The 12,763-nt window shown below is 41.7% G+C and overlaps 1 protein-coding gene across 1 annotated transcript in view; it reads left to right on the forward strand.

Moving 5' to 3' along the window:
* The window catches only part of si:dkey-256h2.1 (uncharacterized protein LOC337520 homolog), a 246,928-nt gene that overhangs the window by 210,887 nt on the left and 23,278 nt on the right, over positions 1-12,763 (forward strand). The window contains exon 11 of the mRNA XM_043689893.1: positions 9,090-9,223. Coding sequence (XP_043545828.1) covers positions 9,090-9,223 — 134 coding nt within the window. The remainder of the gene's footprint in view (positions 1-9,089; positions 9,224-12,763) is intronic.

The raw sequence follows: 12,763 nt of genomic DNA on the forward strand, positions 1-12,763 counted from the left end.
GGAGTAATCCAGATATTACTACTCTCGAGGACCTCCTTTTTAAATTTCTGCTTAACTCTCTGTAATCTCCCTTCAGAATCTCAACTTTTTCCCTTCCTATGTCGTTGGTTCCAATGTGGACAATGACCTCCTGCTGGCCCCTCTCCCCCGTGAGAACATTCTGCACCCTCTCTGAGACATCCTTGATGCTGGCACCAGTGAAACAACACATCATTCTGCTTTTTCTCTGCTGGCCACAGAAACATCCATCTGTTCCTCGGACGAGAGAATCCCCGAACACAATTGATCTCTTGGAACCTGACGTACCTCTCATTGCATTAGAGCCAGTCTCAATACCAGAAACTTGGCTGTTTGTGCTACGTTCCCCTGAGAATCCATCACCCCCTACATTTTCCAAAACAGCATACCTGTTTGAAATGGGTATATCCACAAAAGACTCCTGCACTAGCTGCCTACCTCTCTTACCCTTCCTGGAGTTAACCCATCTATGTGACTGTATCTGAGACTTTCTCCCCTTCCTTTAACTGCCATTCATCACATACTGTTTCTGTTGCAAATTTCTCATTGCTTCTAACTGTCTCTCCAACTGATCCATTCGATCTGATAAGATTCGCAGCTAACAGCATTTATGGCAGATATAATCCACAGTAACCTTTAAACTCTCTTTAGACTCCCACAGCTGACAAGAAATGCATATCACTCTATTAAAGGCCATTTTTGCTCCTTCACAATTTACAGACCCAGAAAATAACACCGTCTTATTCCTGTACGAACACTGCCCCAGAGTTAAATTAATAGTTATGGCTTATATTTTAAGTTTAATCAAGAGACATATCTCCAAAAACATATAATCAAGAAGGAACCCACTCCACTCACTACTGCAGATTCTCTGTAGGCCACACTTAAAACAATGATTAAGTTATCTGATTCTGTGCTGTGAACTTTGCCCAACAGTTCCACCAATATCATTTGTGAATTTCACTGTTTGTTAATTTTCCCAGATGCATTCCGATGTCCAACGATACATGAATTCAAACAGCAAAGGCAGTAACTTTGCGGGTTCTCTCTCTCTCTCTCTCTCTCCTGCAATTACCTCACCATGTGCTTCCTTTGTCTGTTCTTCTTCCTTTTAAAACTACTGTTGTTTTGACCTTTTTTCCAAAGTTCCAAAACAACGTAACAGCATATAAAACAGTAATTGCTGCTCCTGGAATTCAAGGAAATCACCTCCAACACCTAAAATACCTCAAAAAAAGGAGCAGGTGTTATAGGCAGCTGAGGAAATTTGGCATGATGGTGAATACCCTTGCCAACTTTTATAGGTGCACAATCGTGAGCATTCTGTCTGGATGTATCACTACCTGGTATGGCAACTGTACCATTCAAGATCGGAGACAGTTACAGAGAGTGGTGAACTCGGCCCAGACAATCACAAAGGCCAACCTCCCATCTATAGAATCCATCTACCAGGCCCGCTGCCAAGGAAAGACTGCCAGCATTCTTAAAGCTCCATCCCATCCTGGCAATGCTTTTCTACAACCTCTACCATCAGGGAGAAGGTACAGAAGCCTGAACACATGCACCAGCCGGTTTCAAAACAGTTTCTACTCTACTATTGTTATAATACTGAATGGACTCACAAACTCTTAACATTCACCTGTACCTTTGTTTTTGTTTTTGCCGCAGTTTACCTATTACTTACATATCTATGCTGTTTAACTATGTGATCTGCCTGCATTGCTCGCAAGACAAAGCTTTTCACTGTGCCTCGGTACACATGACAATAAATTAAATTAAATTCAATTCAATTCACTTCCACTTGGAAAGTTTATGACATGTGCGTGGTTGATGCTAAATTTCTCCATGCTCCTTGACAGTAACCACAGGCTTTCAGACAGGCTTTGAATGCATCAAGAATTTCTCTCTGCAATACCATTTTCTGAATGACATCTCATTAAGTCTTCTGTTGAGTTGTGCAGAGCAGAACACATATGCAACCTCACTCTCTGGCAAATCATACCAGCTCAGTGGTTGAGGCTCCATAAATACCCACATCCTCAAAGATCAAGAAGCCCAGCACTTCAGTGTAAAGGACTGGCCTGAAGCATTTTCAAGCCTTCACAATCAGAAATGTGGAGAGGACATCCAACTCAGCCTCCTTCTGGTATCATACCTGCCAGACTTATACCAATACAACTTACTCCACACAATATCAAGAAATGATCAAATGCTCTGTTTACTGCAATAGATGTAGACCTCACAATATTCTGACAATAGTCTGAAGACATGCTTCAGAACTATCTAGCCAAGCTGTTAGCAGAAAGGTTAAAATACTGGCATATCTGAAGTATGGAAACTTATCCAGGTTTATTCTGTGCACAAAACAGGACATCTAACTCCATTAATTACTGCACAATCAACATGCTCTCAATCATCAACAAAATGATGGAAAGGGGATGTCAACAGTGCTATCAAGGACACTGCTCAATGACACTTAGTTTGGTTTCTATCAGGCCATCTTCTCATTCCAGGACCTCCCTGCAGGATTTCCTCAGTATAGTGTCCTAGGCGCAACCATCTTCAATGATAACCTCCCCTCAATCATATGGTCAAAATTGCAAATGTCCACTGCTGATTGTGCAATGTTCATCATCATTGACAACCCTCCAGATTCCCACCAGTATGGAAACAGGCCCTTCAGCCCAACAAGTCCATACCGATCCTCTGAAAAATAACCCATCCAGACTCAATACCCAGATATTGAGGTAGTCTGTGCACAAGTGCAGCAAAACCAAGACAACATCCTAGCAAACTACTCGAGTGTGAGGCAATGAACATCTCCATCGAGGAAGAATCCAACTATTGGCTCTTACATTCAATGGCATTGGGACCACTGAAACTGCCCCTCCCCTGCTATCAGTACACTGGGTTTACCATTGCCCAGAAACTGAACTGGACCAGCCGTATATACGCCATGGCTACAAGAGCAGGTCAGTGGATGGGAATTTTGCAGCGAGTAACTCACCTTCAAGGTTGTCTACCATTTGTAAAGCACAAGTCAGGAGTGTGATGAAATGGTCTGCACTTGCCTGGAGTGTAGCTTCAACAATACTGAGGAAGCTCAACCCCATCCAGGACAAGGCAAGCCATTTGATTGCTATTCTACCTAATACTTTCAACATTCACTTTCTCCCCACCCAATGCACAGTGGCTGCAGTGTGTACCATCTGCAAGATGCAGAGCAGCAGCTCACCAAGGCTACTTCAACAGTGTCCTCCAAATATTGCCTGGGAGGCTAGATGAGGTAGGAAATCCCATAACCTTTAAAAAGTATGTGATGAGCACTTGAAATGTCATAACATTCAAGGCTATGGGTCAAGTGCTGGAAAGTAGGACTAGAATAGACTTGAATAGAGTAGTGGGTTTTTTTGGTGCAGACATGGGCTGAAGGACTTCTGCCCTTATTGATCCAGCAGCAGGAGGTGCGGGAGCATCGAACAGGAGGCGGTCGGAGAGGTCATGAGGTTATGTATTTGGGCGATTGCTTTACCCAAAACACTATTCAGGTAGTGTCTCCCACCCATCCTCCTCCTCTAACTAAACCAAACGTTCTGTGCATAAGCTGGTAACATAATAAGAGTTTTCTTTTGTGTTTCATTTTTTCAGCGGTCTATTTGGGAATTTAGAATAGTGGGAATGGAGGTTAGGGCAGTTGAATGTTCCTTCTGTAGTATGTGGGAGGTAAGGATTACCTCTAGTGCCCCTGCCGACTGCATTTGTGGAAAATGCACCCAACTCCAGCTTCTTGCTAACCGTGTTAGGGAACTGGAGCTGGTTGAACTTTGGATCATTCGAGAGGTGGAGGGGGATATTGAGAGGAGTTACAGGGAAGTAGTTACTCTACAGCCATGTGAAGAATGTAAAAGGGTTACTGTCAGGGGTAGGAAAGGGAAGCGGCAAGCAGTGCAGGGATCTCCTGTGGTGGTTCCCCTCAACAACAAGTATACCGCTTTGGATACTGTTGGGGGGGAAGGCATAGCAGTGGTAAGCTGCAGTGACCGGGTCTCTAGCACGAGGTCCGGTTCTGAGGCTCAGAAGGGAAAGGGGGAGAGGAGGAGAGCGCTAGTTTTAGGAGGTTTTGTGGGAATGAGAGAGACTAACTATTGGTGTGTTGCCTCCCAAGTGCCATGGTTTGCGACGTCTCTGATCGTGTTTTCAGGATCTTTGAGAGGGAGGGAGGGAAAGCAGCCCCAAGTCATGGTCCACATAGGCACCAATGACATAGGTAGGAAGAAAGATGGGGATCTAAGGCAGAAATTCAGCGAGTTAGGATGGAAGCTTAGAGCTAGAACAAACAGAGTTGTTATCTCGGGTTTGTTGCCCATGCCATGTGCTAGTGAAATGAGGAACAGCGAGAGATTGGAGCTGAACACATGGCTGCAGAGATGGTGTAGGAGGGAGGGTTTTGGATTCTTGGATAATTGGAGCTCTTTCTGGGGAAGGTGGGACCTCTACAAAAGGATGGTCTTCACCTGAGCCAAAGGGGTACCAATATCCTGGGGGGTTTAAACTAATGCAGAGGCAGGATGGGAACTTGAATTGTAGCATAGTGTACAGGAGGTTGAGGGCAGTGAGGTCAGGGATAGGTTTACAAGGTCGCGAGAGGGCACCGACAATCAGGATGTTGGTTTGAAATGTGTGTACTTCAATGCCAGGAACATCCAGAATAAGATGGGTGAACATACAGCATGGGTTGGTACCTGGGATTTTGATATTGTGGCCTTTTCAGAGACATGGCTAGAGGAGGGACTGGAATGGTTGTTGCAGATTCCAGGATTTAGATTTTTGAGCAAGAACAGAGAAGATGGTAAGGTGGGGCCAGTGTGTGGGGTAGTTTGAGCTGCGGTTAAAAGCAAGAAAGGAGAGGTCACCCTGTTGGGAGTTTCCTATAGGCCTCCGAATTGTTCCAGGGATGTAGAGGAAAGCATAGCAAAGATGATTCTCGATAGAAGCGAGAGTAACAGGGTAGTTGTTATGGGAGACTTTAACTTTCCCAACATTGACTGGGAATACTGTAGTTCAAGTCGTTGAGATGAGTCAGGTTTTGTTCAATGTGTGCAGGAGGGTTTTCTGACATAGTATGTAGACAGGCCAACAAGGGAAGATGCCATATTGGATTTGATACAGGGGAATGAACCTGACCAGGTGTTAGATTTGGAGGTAGGTGAGCACTTTGACAATAGTGACCATAATTTGGTTATGTTTGCAATAGCAATGGGCAGGGGTAGATATTTACTGCAGGGAAAGAGGTACAACTGGGGGAAAGGCAATTATGATGCGATTAGGCAAGATTTAGGATGCATAGGATGGGGAAAGAAACTGCAGGGGACGGACACACTTGAAATGTGGAGCTTATTCAAGGAACAGCTACTGTGGGTCGTTGATAAGTATATACCTATCAGGCAGGGAGGTAGTTGCTGAGAGAGGGAGCAATGGTTTACTAAAGAAGTTGAAGCTCTTGTCAAGAGGATGAAGAAGGCTTATATGAGGATGAGGAATGAAGGCTCAGTTAGGGGGCTTGAGTTATAGGTTGGTCAGAAAAGATTTAAAGAGAGGGCTGAGAAGAGCCAGGTGGAGACATGAGAAGTTGTTGGCAGATAGGATCAAGGAAAATCCTAAGGCCTTCTATAGGTATATCAGGAATAAAAGAATGATGAGAGTAAGATTAGGGCCAATCAAGGACAGTAGTGGAAAGTTGTATGTGGAATCTGAGGACACAGGGGAAGAGTTTAATATGTACTTTTCGTCAGTATTTACGTTCGAAAAGAGCAATGTTTGTGAGAATACGGAGATACAGGCTACAAGATTAGGTGGGATTGTGGTTGACAAAGAGGAGGTTTCAGCAATTTTGGAAGATCTGAATATAGATAAGACCCCTGGGCCAGATGGGATTTATCCTTGGATTCTCTGGAAAGCCAAGAAGGAGATTGCAGACCCTTTGGCTTTGATCTTTATGTCATCATTGTCGACAGGAGTAGTGCCAGAAGACTGGAGGATAGCAAATGTTGTTCCCTTGTTTAAGAAGGGGAGTCGGAACAATCCTGGTAATTATAGGCCAGTGAGCCTTACTTCGGTTGTGAGTAAAGTGTTGGTAAAGGTTATAACAGATAGGATTTATAATCATCTGGAAAGGAATAATTAGGGATTAGGGATAATCAACACAGTTTTGTGAAGGGTAGGTTGTGCCTCACTAACCTTACTGAGTTCTTCGAGAAGGTGACAAGACAGGTGGATGAAGGTAAAGCGGTTCATGTGGTGTATATGGATTTCAGTAAGGCATTTGATAAGGTTCCACATGGTAGGTTGTTGCACAAAATATGGAGTTTCAGGATTGAAGGTGCTTTAGTGGTTTGGATCAGAAATTAGCTACCTGAAAGAAGACAAAAGGTGGTGGTTGATGGGAAATGTTCATCCTGAAGTTCAGTTACCAGTGGTGTGCCACAAGGATCTATTTTGGGGCCACTGCAGTTTGTCATTTTTATAAATGATCTGGATGTGGGCATAGAAAGATGGATTAGTCAATTTGCGGATGACACTAAGGAAGGCAGAGTTGTGGATAATGCCGAAGGATGTTGTGTGTTATAGAGGGATATGGATATGATGCAGAGCTGGGCTGAGAAGTGGCGATATGGAGTTAAATGTGAAAAAGTGTGAAGTAGTTCACTTCAGAAGAAGTAACAGGATTGCAGAATACTGGGCTAATGGTAAAAGTCTTGGAAGTGTAGATGAACAGAGAGATCTTGGTGTCCTGGTCCACAAATCCCTGAAAGTTGCCATCCAGGTTGTTAAGAAGGCGTATAGTGTGTTGGCATTTATTGGTAGGGGGATTGCGTTTTGGAGGCATGAGGTCATACTTCAGCTGTACAAGACATTGGTATGGCTGTACCTGGAGTATTGTGTACAGTTCTGGTCACCACATTATGGGAAGGATGTGGAAGCTTTGGAGAGGGTTCAGAGGAGTTTTACTAGGATGTTGCCATGTATGGAAGGAAGTTCTTATGAGGAAAGGCTGAGGCAACTGAAGCTGTTTTCATTGGAGAGAAGAAGGTTGAGAGGTGACTTAATCGAGACATATAAGATAATCAGAAAGTTAGATGGGGTGGACAGTGAGAGCCTTTTTCCTTGGATGGTGAAGGCTAACATGAGGGGACATAGCTTTAAATTGAGGGGTGATAGATTTAGGTAGATATTAAGGGTAGTTTCTTCACTCAGAGTAAGGGTGTGGAATGGCCTGCCTGCAACAGTAGTAGGCTCGCCAACATTAAGGGCATTTAATTGGGCATTGGACATATAAATGGATAATGATGGAACGGTGTAGGCTAGATGGGCATCAGATTATTTTCACAGATCGGTGCAAAATCGAGGGCTGAAGGGCCTGTACTGGGCTATAACGTTCTATGTTCTATGTCCTGTATGATTCTGTGTCTTCTGTGAAAATCTAAATTGGGGACCTGATGAGTTAAGGCCCTTAAGTAAGTATGCAAGGGCCTTAATCAATGGTGGGTTGAGGAGATTGCCAATGGACCCTTTCACCCAATTATCTCCCCTCTGACTACTTCCCTTGCCTGCATCAGGGAGGGGAAAATTCTGCCCTATTGAGCGATTGCCAAGAGTTGATATCAAGCTGAGCCTAGAGAGTAAGTTGGGGAATCATAGCATGTATTGTAAGATGTTTTGACTTCACTAGAGAGCAGAAACTCTCAGTTAAGAAGAAGAATGACATCTTAAATAAAGGGAAGTCTTATTTCACAGATATATGACAGAACTGTTCTTTTCTGCCCAATGAGGGAAGGCAATAAAATTCTCTAGAGACGGGAATAACTTATGATCCATTGCATTAATGTAAAAAACAGACTGTTAAAATCACACAGCTTTAAAATTTTATTAGTAATTTCTTTTTTCTAATAAATTTAGTGAACGCTGAGCAACTATTTAGAACTCAACCTCATTAAAGGTAATAGATTCATTCTTGCAAAAAATCTTTGTAAAACGTTATGCAGGTGGCAGCCTCTTTTAAATGGTAAACAATGGCAAATGTTGATAAGCACTTTCACGATTTTTTATAGGATGTGCCTGGTTTTAATATTGGATGCTGTTTTGCAAGAGCATGCCTCTTATAGATAATTGTCCAGGAAATAGTAGGTGAAAATTCAAGGAGAAGCAGGGGTGTACACATATCAACAATTATCTGTTTTGAAAGAACAAATTGTGTTGTAGATATCTAAAGAGAAAGCAGTACTTTAAAAAAATTGACTGCATAGTTTCCATGTTTTGCTATGAGCTATGCTTCTTTTTAAAATATAAAATGCTAATAATGATAATGGCTCACACAACTATGTTTTATAAGGTCTTATTTGAGATTCTCATAAGAGTGCATTTTTCCCCAACTCTGGTTATCCTTATTCTTGACATTGTCATGAATTTTGACCACCTGTCATTCCCAATTGTGGGGGTTTCAGGGAATGTAGGTGGCTGCTAAAGTGTATTCCTGTAGATCATATATTAAATCATAGTACATAGCTGATGCAGAGGGTGAATATAGAGTCTATATTAGGGTCACAAAATGAGTGAATAGATCTGTTGTTGGCAGTTTTGAGCGTTCTCCAGAGAAAGTTTATAGATAGCTTTGAACTTGCAACCACCTAACTGAGTGGTGACTGCTCCATTATATTCCTGTTTTGAGGCCTGTAATTGGTAGAAATACCTTTTCAGTTCAAATCTAAGACACCTGTTGCAGAGTGCATAACCTCTCTTCTTTAAACTTGTAGCCACAATATTCAGTTAAGGGCAAGGAGTTAATATTTTCAATGAAAGGCATATGCCATTTTAGGAATAGGAAGAGAGTGAGCTCCTTTGGAGCATCCTCCAGCATACAGCTTCCAGACTTTGATGCAAATGGGCTTGCTGGGTCCCTCAGTTGTGGTGAATATCTTAGCTACCATTGCAAAAAGCAAATGCAGACCTTTAGATGCTTCATGTACACCCTGAACATAATATCAAATATAAAATATGAAATTTATTTCACCTAGGTACGCCTTTAGGTTGTGCTAACAAGGTTTTGAATGGTGTGGTCCCAAATGAGCATGGCACATGGTTGTACGGCCGAAATGGATGGTGTGATGGACAGGATGTGGCACCGTGGAGGAAGGATGTTACCAAGCAGGTAAACATCAACTGATCACTTTGTCATTTGTAGAGTATAAAGAAACAAAGTGAGGGGGAAAAGCATTGAATGTGAATATCTTGGTAACAATTCAAATGCCTTGTACTATTCTGGATTTCAGTCAGCCATAACAAATACTCGTCCCTATTTCTGACCCTGCTATAGTTTGGTTGCTATGGGCATGGATGTGGTATTTGGGGGGGGGGTTAGGATGGTGTGAAGTTTGGTGAGGGTAGGAAACTGTGTGGGGACACTCAATTAACTTTATGTGACATGATTTACCAGGGTTACTAACATCAGTGGGACCCATTGGAAAAACTATCTTGCAGCCCTTTTGTGGGTGTCTCAAAATAGAGCCAAAATCCTAATTGTAAACAGTTACATCACAACTGAAACTAAAGTTACTGAGCTTGCTGTCACGACAAAACACTCATTTCTGACATTGCACTGAGTCAAACTGGTAAAGAGACAAAATTATTGTTCTGATACTTCTTCCCACCACCAACTGGTTTCATGAGTATCAGCACCAAATGTTCCTCTCTCCCAAAGGGTTTGTCAAGAGTAGGCAATATGAATATATGAATTAAATGGATCGTTCAGTCCTTCTGCCATTCAGAAGGATCATGGCTGATCTGTTTGAGTTTCAAATTCCACATTTGCATCCATCCCCAATTATTTTTGATCCTCTTGCTTAACAAGAATCTATGTATGTCTCTATTAAAAATATTCAATGAAATTGCACAATCCTCGGAGGGGAAAAAAAATCGCCTCACTTCTGTTCTAAAAGGCAACCTCTACTTTTCAAATATTATCCCCTACTTCTGGATCCACCTACAAGAGTAAATATTCTTGTCACATCCACCTTGACAAGTTTATAAACGCCTTCAATCAAACTAATTCTCTGTGTACTCACTCCACTGAAAACAAACCCAGCCTGTCTAATAATTGCTCGTACATAATATGCTTATTTTAGCTATCTATTAACCCTTCTCTGAATTACCTCTAACACATTTATATCCTTCTTTAAATAAGGAGAGCAAAGCTTCACAGTATCCAAGATGTGGTGTTCCCCAGGGTAAGGGAAGCATCATCCCTGCATCCAATTAGTTCAACTCTGTTAGATTTTTGTACATTTCAATGAGTTCTCTCTCATCCTTCTAAATTCCTGTGAACACGAGCCCAGTAAACCCAAAGTCTCCTCATATGACAAGCATGCCATCCCAGGAATCAGTGAGTGAATCTTGAGTGCACTCACTCTATGGCAAGTATATCTTTTCACAGGTAAGGAGACAACAACTGCAAACAATAGTCCAGGTTACTGGCACATAAAGGACTACCAGAGACCAGGCACCTTCACCAGACAGGTGAGAGGACGTCATGGTGTTGGATATTCACAACTTTATCCAAATGCACAGGCATGCACAGGAGTAGCAGGCAATTAAAGGCACTGAGCAAACTGACCAAAATGTTGCAGGACTGTACCAACCCACAGGCATGTGAGCATCTAGCTGCCTCCATGGACATATTGATGGCTGCTGTGGAGAGCCAGGATCAGCAGTCTCAGAGTCAGCTGGAAATATGCACAGACGTATACTCTATTGCTATAGATGTCGGTGCTCAGTGTCAATGATAAGGGCCAGTGAGATGAAGAACCTTGTTCTCATTCAGCTTACCTGAGCCCTTGAGCCTCAAACATGTCTAGGGTCACCTGCCCAATTTACCAAGGTCAGCTGGCTCCGTTATAGGACAAACTCCATGCCAAGTTCAGACACCAGAACTGCACCTTGTCATAGTTTGAGAGAAAGAAAGAAGATGATTTATGAGGGGCATAGAGTTGGCAAAATTGAAATTTTATTACAAATACAGTCATATTTGTAAATATATTTTCACTTTTCATCATTAGCTATGTATATGAATGTCATTTCAGTTGCAACTACAAAAATTAAGGTAGAGAGGCTAGCCATTTTTAGCATCACGCAACATTCTAATTAAAGCAAAATATTGCAGATACTAGAAATCTGAAATAAAAACATAATCTGCTGGTCTGGAAGCATGTGTGGAGATAAATATAGAGTTAACTGTTCAAAGAGTTATATCATAATTTTCTAACCTTGTCTGAATGATGGCTGTCCTTACCTCTCCTCCCATACAAGCATGAAATGTTGCTATGAGGGAGCATTGAATGTTGGCAAGATTTCCAAATCTTTGTAATGTTAACTTTTATTCAAAAGTATAAACTGTATAGAAAAAGCAGAGTGAGATAAATGTACTTGCAGTTGGGATTAAATAGCAATGTGGCCTCATCATAATCAAATCATTTACAGACAATAAAAGATGACTTCACACAAGGTAACTAATGACTGACCAGACCCCTGACAGATATCTGAACAGCTGGCCCTTACCAGCTTATCAGGAATCCCCAAACTGTTTGAACAGGAACTGCAGGATTGACTATGGCCCACATCACACAATGTAGAGATAATGAAGTCCTGACCCTTACTGTCCTAAATGGCCAAAGACCATTTCCCAGCCCCTGGACTAATATTGAACCATAATGCTGGTTCACATAATGCTTTCCTTTAATGTTCATGTTTAAAAATGAAAGCTTTTCTAATAAACTGCTTGTGTTTTTATTGCTTTTTGTTTCATAAAAAGCTATTAGTAAAACATGTATTTTTGAAGATAGTCGAGTGATGCGTCATGCAGAAGTAATTGTATCTTGTGATGGATGTTTGATAAATTGAATTTTGGGTATCTCTTAAGGAATTAATTCATTAGTGTATTCGTACATGTGTGAATTATATGGTTTTAGGCAACAGCATCAGAACTTGTTAGACCTTTTAAGATGGATTAGCTGCTTTACAATAAGGGGAAATTGCCAGTATATACAAAGGTTCTCAGTCATATGTTAAATGATTGAGAATCATTCTTGTAATGGAGAATTTCAGTTACAGTTCTTGCAGTGTGCATTCGAGCAAATGACTAACAATCACTAGTTCTTCAGGTCATTATTTGACATTTTCCACAATTAAAAAGGCAGAACTTAACTTAAACCTCATTGATAAAGCTAAAATATAACTAAATCTAATAATGATCTGTTTACATATTTTCAATGGATAGAGAAATTAAATATGCCCTTTGAATTTTTGTTAATTTTAGTTCCAGAAAATTATACCAGCAATATACATATTTAAAATCTACATTATAATAAATGTTTTTTTTCCTGTAGTGACATACTTTTTTATTTCTTTGTGGGATGTGGGTGTTTCATGCTTGGCCAGCATTTATTGCCCATCCCTAATTGTCCAGAGGATAATTAAGAGTCAATTACATTGTTGTGGATCTGGAGTCAGATATAAACCAGACTAGGGCCTGGCCAAACTGGCCATTAACAGGTCCAGGCAGTGGGCTGGGGAGGGGGTCGTTAGGGCCGACTGTCTGCCCCTCTTCCGCGGCTACGTTAGAGCCCGGGTGTCCTTGGAGAAGGAGCACGCGGTGTCCACCAACACCCTGGAGTTGTTCAGGGAGAGGTGCGCGCCG

This window comes from Chiloscyllium plagiosum, chromosome 5, assembly GCF_004010195.1.
Source record: "Chiloscyllium plagiosum isolate BGI_BamShark_2017 chromosome 5, ASM401019v2, whole genome shotgun sequence".
NCBI classification, from domain to species: Eukaryota; Metazoa; Chordata; class Chondrichthyes; order Orectolobiformes; family Hemiscylliidae; genus Chiloscyllium; species Chiloscyllium plagiosum.